Source organism: Manacus vitellinus, unplaced genomic scaffold, assembly GCF_001715985.3.
Source record: "Manacus vitellinus isolate BGI_N305 unplaced genomic scaffold, ASM171598v3 scaffold_127_pilon, whole genome shotgun sequence".
Classification (NCBI taxonomy): Eukaryota; Metazoa; Chordata; class Aves; order Passeriformes; family Pipridae; genus Manacus; species Manacus vitellinus.
In genome coordinates this window covers 1-1,491 of record NW_021938935.1, presented here as the reverse complement: position 1 = coordinate 1,491, position 1,491 = coordinate 1, and the positions used below count along the sequence as shown (strand labels likewise).

Here is a 1,491-nt window from a genome sequence, read left to right as displayed (position 1 = left end):
TCCCCCAGCCCCCAACGACTTCCTGAAGAAGATGGACGACTTCTGGCTGCTCAAGGAGCTGCAGACCTGGCTCTGGCGCTCGGCCAAGGACTTCAACCGCCTCAAGAAGAAGGTGCCGCCCGCCGTGGTCACCCTGAGGCTGGAGGCCAGGGGGTTCTGAGCACCCCGCCTGTGCCCCCGCCCGCCTCGTGCCGGTGGGATGCAGATGGGGCTCCTCACCCAGGTGCCCTCTCCACCACCAGTGTGCCTTGAGCAGCAGGGCTCCTGACCCCAAAGTGCCACCAAAGCCACCCCACAGCCCCTCTGTCACCACAATGTGCTGTAAGGGATGAGTCTCCTGACCCCAAGTGCCACCAAAGCCACCCCATGTTCCCTTTCCACCACCAGTGTGCCTTGAGAAATGGGGCTTTTGACACCGAAGTGCCACCAAACCCACCCCACATCCACTCTGTCACCACACTGTGTCTTAAGGGCAGGTCTCCTGATCCCAAAGCATCACCGAAGCCACCCCGCAGCCCCTCCCTCATCATACTGCGTCTTAAAGGGGCAGGGCTCCTTACCCCAAGTGCCACCACAGCCATGCCATGTCCCCTCTCCACCACCAGTGTGCCTTGAGAGATCCCAAAGAGCCACCTCACAGCCCCTCTGTCACCACACTGTGCCTTAAGGGATGGGTCCCCTGACCCCCAAGTGCCCCCCCAGGGTGTCCCCACCCCTCCGGGGTGCCCCATCCCTCCACCCCAAGAGACCCACGTGGGTACAAGCCCCGCCCACCTCGAAAAGGACCAAGCCCCTCTGAGCATAGGAATAAGCCCCGCCCCATCCAGCAGCAAGCCCCGCCCCTGGAGCAATAGGCTCCACCCCTGGATGGCAATAAGCCCCGCCCACTAGTCTGTGTAGCCAGCCCCGCCTCCTCCCCGCAACAGGCCACGCCCCATTTTAACCAAGCCCCGCCTCCCAGTGTCCATCAATGCAGAGCTGGGGGCGTGGCCTGGATCCAGGGGCGGGGCCGCTGTCCTGGTGCGTCTATGAGTGTTTATTTATTGGAGATGTTTTATTTATTGGGGTATTTATTGCAGAAGATCTATTCTTGTATGAACGAATAAAAGCCTTTCTCCAGCGCCCCCGCCCCGCCCGCACCGCACCCCAAGGGGGGGCCATCAGCAGGGATGGGGGTGAACAGATCCAGACCTGAGCTCAGAGGGGAATGAGGGTGTTCCCCCCTGTGCCGTCAGCAGGGACCGGGGTGAACTGCTCCAGGCTCCGAGCTCAGTAGGGACCAGAGAGAGCAGCTCCTCACCGAGCTCAGTGTGGCGGTCAGGCTGTTCCCCTCTGGAAGGGGTTACTGGGGTAGGGATCCAGTCCCCTCCCAGGCCCAGGTTACCCCACCCCAAGCACATCCACCCCCTCCCTGGGCGCTACTTGGGTGTCCCCACGATGACATAGAAGGTTCCGGGCTGTGTGACGAAGCCGATGGCGCCCAGGGCTCTG

General features: G+C 62.3%; 1 protein-coding gene across 1 annotated transcript in view; it reads left to right on the top strand.

Moving 5' to 3' along the window:
• CLCF1 (cardiotrophin like cytokine factor 1) overlaps positions 1–160 on the top strand; it is a 1,118-nt gene extending 958 nt beyond the window's left edge. The window contains exon 3 of the mRNA XM_029965941.1: positions 9–160. Coding sequence (XP_029821801.1) covers positions 9–160 — 152 coding nt within the window. The remainder of the gene's footprint in view (positions 1–8) is intronic.
• Positions 161–1,491: the final 1,331 nt, after the last annotated feature.